The sequence below is a fragment of the Sinocyclocheilus rhinocerous genome, unplaced genomic scaffold (genome assembly GCF_001515625.1).
Source record: "Sinocyclocheilus rhinocerous isolate Xijiao unplaced genomic scaffold, SAMN03320098_v1.1 scaffold584, whole genome shotgun sequence".
Classification (NCBI taxonomy): domain Eukaryota; kingdom Metazoa; phylum Chordata; class Actinopteri; order Cypriniformes; family Cyprinidae; genus Sinocyclocheilus; species Sinocyclocheilus rhinocerous.
In genome coordinates, this window is record NW_015630348.1 from 1,207,519 (window position 1) to 1,211,923 (window position 4,405).

General features: G+C 35.8%; 1 protein-coding gene across 3 annotated transcripts in view; it reads right to left on the reverse strand.

The window, feature by feature from the left end:
- LOC107740126 (E3 ubiquitin-protein ligase RNF130-like) overlaps nt 1-3,441 on the reverse strand; it is a 32,762-nt gene extending 29,321 nt beyond the window's left edge. For 2 of the 3 annotated variants that reach the window (XM_016552443.1, XM_016552446.1), the window contains exon 1: nt 2,842-3,441. In XM_016552443.1, coding sequence (XP_016407929.1) covers nt 2,842-2,962 — 121 coding nt within the window. In that variant the 5' untranslated portion in view covers nt 2,963-3,441. The remainder of the gene's footprint in view (nt 1-2,841) is intronic. The other variant, XM_016552445.1, reaches the window with a different exon arrangement.
- Nucleotides 3,442-4,405: the final 964 nt, after the last annotated feature.

Below are 4,405 nucleotides of genomic sequence, written 5' to 3' on the forward strand. Positions count from 1 at the left end.
ATATTAAAATAGAAACCATTATTTTATATTGTAATAACATTTTGCAAGATTATTGTTTTTTCTGTATTTTTGATCAAATAAATGCAGCCTTGATGAGCATAAGAGACTTCTTTAAAAAACATTACAAGTCTTACTGATCCCAAACTTTTGAGCGGTAGTGTGTATATATATATATATTCTAAATCTTTATTAAGTTTGTTGCTCTTGAAAAAAATGTGTCAGTTTGCTTGCAGCTTTCAGTTTGCAAACATGTCTCCACCCCCACACACATACACAAATGCAACCCCAAACTTCCTGTGGGTGCACAAAATAAATGTTTAAATGTAGTGATCTGAATGTGTTACTGAAATCTACATATGAAAATATTGCCTCATGTATTTAAAAAAAATTATAACAACAGAAAAAATGTCACGTAGTGCAAGAACAATGATCCACCTGGATAAATCCATACACTGATGCATTGTAATTCTTTTTCAAAAAATGTTCTAGACTGATCCAGACAAACAAGATTCCAGACATTTTGCTATGTGCTTTTGTCATTTTTTTATTATTATTTTAGATTTCTAATTACCTTTGAATAATAATAATAATAACAATAATAATAATAATAATAGTTGTTGTTGTTGTTTTAGTTTTGTAATTTTAGTTCTTCAACTTATTTTATTTTAGTTAGTTGTCAAGGTAGCATTTCAAGTTTTTCTTTAAGCTTTTCAGTTTAAGATCTAATATTTGTATTTTATATTATTTCAGCTTTATTTCATTTAAAGAAAATGAACACTCTTAGATATCAGTCTAAAATTGCTCTGGTCTAGCATTCCATTCACATTATACAAAAGCAGAATATCTTGTATAAGATCTTAACAATGAATTTGGCACCTTAACTCAAGAAGGCTTGCATCCCTATGCTGCTGAAAAAAAAAGAGATACATCAAGAACCCTTGGTTAATTGTCTCATGCCACTATGAATCAAAATCCAGCTGAATCGTGAGGTACCTCAAGATTAAAAGCTGGTACATCGAGGTTTGAATCCCATAGGTATCAGGGGAAAAGGACCCTCTGAATAAATCATGCAATCCTGCTATATTTAAACATCTCATCAATCCCATTCTGATAGCGCTGCTGTGACTCACCATCTCCCCTTATCTTCCCCTTTTCGCTGTTCAACCCAGCCCTTTATACATCTTATCACACTTCTGAGAAGCTTTTGGTTGAATCCTATGTGCCCTGTGCATCCTAAGCTCTTGGATATGTGCCAAGCTAGAAGTGTGTGTGTGGAGAGAGTGCACCTGCAGAGCAACAGTGACTGCACTGGGGGATGGATTCCAGTATGCACTGTCCTTCAACTTGACCGAATGTCCTCAAAAACCAAACCAACAGTCTCTGTCATACTCTCACGGCAAGTTTATAACCCCAAGACAAATTATGAAATACCTACATACACAAACATTTAATCCTGAGTGTTTCTGCTCCTCAAGGCTGCTGTTTTGGTCCTATACAACTGAGAATCATCCATATATTTTCTCGTAACATTAAAAAATAACATAATCCATGAATTAACAACCTCCAGTCCCATCTGCTACTAAAAGCCACACACCTCAAACCACACTTATAGAGAGCAGGCAGCACAGAATGAGTGAGGAAACATTTATACAGGATGTGTTCTTGCATTCAAAAACAACTAGACAGAGCACCACATAAATGGAACAGAACACAGAGGTTTCGAGAAGTTTCAAAGCATCTTAAAAATGCACCCATGGCGGAAAACATTTTAAAAATAGTTGCGATGCAACTGTCACAGATGTCAGTTTGCATGTATACACAGATCAACAGTTTAAAAAAACTGAGTAAGTCTACCTCAGACAGAATGACAATTTAGTTGTAAAATTAAGCATAATCATATATTCTGAACAGGTGTCATTTTCTTTAAAATAGTACAACTAATGACATCGCTGTTAGATACGGCAATACTCAAAATAATATTAAATAAACTGCGTCTTACAATTTGATCTACTATCTGACAGGACTACATTTCAAAAGCATGATTAATGTTACATGCAAGTATTATATACACTTGCATAATTCATAATAAACAATCCATAATGTATTATATGTAGCTTGATGTATTGTGGTGCGGTTATCTCATGTCCGGTTACCATCTGTGTGGTCTGTTTAGTAAACATTAATGGAATGTAATGGCCATTAAAATTACTGTGTCAGCTGTTGCTTTTACCAAAATGCTTTAAAAAATAAATAAATAAATAAATAATAATAAAAATACATTTTTGCTGATCACAGCAACATTTTCCCTCAAACTGTCTGCTGTCCACTGCACAAAACTCTTCTAAGTGACAGACGCACACACACACGTTTTACACATTTTGGAGCTGCAAAATAAAACAGTTTATCTATTGCACTGACACACACACAAACACACACACACGGTACACACTCTCCCATTTAGTTCTTGGACAATGATTTTTCCAGATAATGTACCTCACTGCATTAAAATCTGCTGCAAGCACTACAAAGACCTTAAAGTAACTGGTCAGGTGTATCTGCTCCATCATAAAATATCAGCTACCACTTCCTATATTTTCAACCAACACAATTGATTCCTTCAGTCAAATAAAAATATCAATTTACATGTACATACACTCTGAACAAAACTCCTGCATGTTAACATGTAGTGTTAAAATTACTAACAGGTATAAGCTTGGGGTCCTATCTAAAGGAACTGACTACAGAAGTTAGAAAAGTCTGCATGACACTACGTACATGGCACAGATTAGAAGGAGAGAGTTGCATTAGTCATGATGAGAATACATTGATTATGGCGCTCACCTTCATGAGCCATCGTGACTGTGTCCTCTTTGGTGCTGTTATTGTAGATAATGACAGCCGAGGCATTGAAAGCAGCTGCATTAAGGATCTTCTCCTTGAAGGTGCACTTCCCTCTCTGCATAATGGCCACCCAGTGTGTGGTTTTTGGAGGGACTATGAACCGGGTGTGTGGACTGCAGCCTTGCAAATCCACTGCTAAAAAGGAAAAAAAAGAAACAAGGCCTCAATTCTAGTCTTCATTTAAATTTTGTACATTACACATGCTCCAATACAAGTTACGATCATTTGCTCATCCTGTTTTGAGTTACCATTTTCTAAACTTTTTGCAGCAATATAAAAATATATTAAAGTTACTGTATTTTACACTTTATTGTACATTCATATTTCACATCAAAAACTAGTATTAATAATGATGAAATTCTAATGGTGTTGACTATTGAAATTTGGATGTCATCCCAAGACCTGCTGTACAGTACATCCTTATGCATAAACACTCAAACTCTATTTATTATTGTATACCACAATATAAAGTAAAGTGCAAGTTAGTAGGATTAAAAAAAAAACTTTTAATCTGCAAAAACACATTAAATTGATCAAAAGAGACAAAGACATTTATAATGACAAAAAAGATTTGTATTTCTCATAAATGTTGCTCTTTCTATCCTTTCTATGCAACTTTCTATCTATAGAAAAATTATTTATAAAAATGTCACTGATTTCAAGCTTGTCAAGTGTCAAGCTTTATTCAGCATTGATAATAAGAAATGTTTCTTGAGCATCAAATCAGCATATTAGATTGATTTCTGAAGCATCATGTGATGCTGAAGACTGCAGTAATAATTAATAAACAATCTTATTCATTCACAATCCAAAAGAGATCAACTACGAATCCACTACAAATCCAACTGGAGGACTTGAATTATCAGTAGGTTGTGCTCGAACGCAGCCTCACTGTGTTCTGTTGACTTGCATTTCTGATGAAACTCACATTCACCAGCATGACATTTGTGGACTGAAAGCATATCACCAGTAAACTCATTAGCGACGTAATAGAGTATGTGGGGGCTGCTTGCCTCCCTATTTCTTATGTGACTGCTCCATTGACACTGGAGATTGTAGAGGCGCTCTGATGAGTTGGTGGGCTACTACCAATGCCCTGTCACTTCCAAACACTGACTCATATGTCGAAGCCGCCTGGCCCACTCTCGAGGAGAGGTGGAACCCCCCACAGGGAGGCAGAGCAGGTCACGATAATTGATTGTCTTTAAAAGGTAATACGAAGGCTTTTGCTTGTTTCAGCACCCAGCCCACCACCCCAGCCAAGCCCACCATCCTTCCCTCAAGGCATTCTAGTAAGACTTGTGCACTAAACGCAAAAATGCAGAAAGAAATCTCTTTACCATTAGGTTCACACATACACACACACACACACACACACAAATGCATGCACTTTCACATATCTGGGCATGCTCACACAGACACAGAAGATGAAGCAGAATCAAATATTCATCAGTTTGCAGTATCAACACTGAGATAATGATGGTGTTTAGGTGTGTGTGTGTGT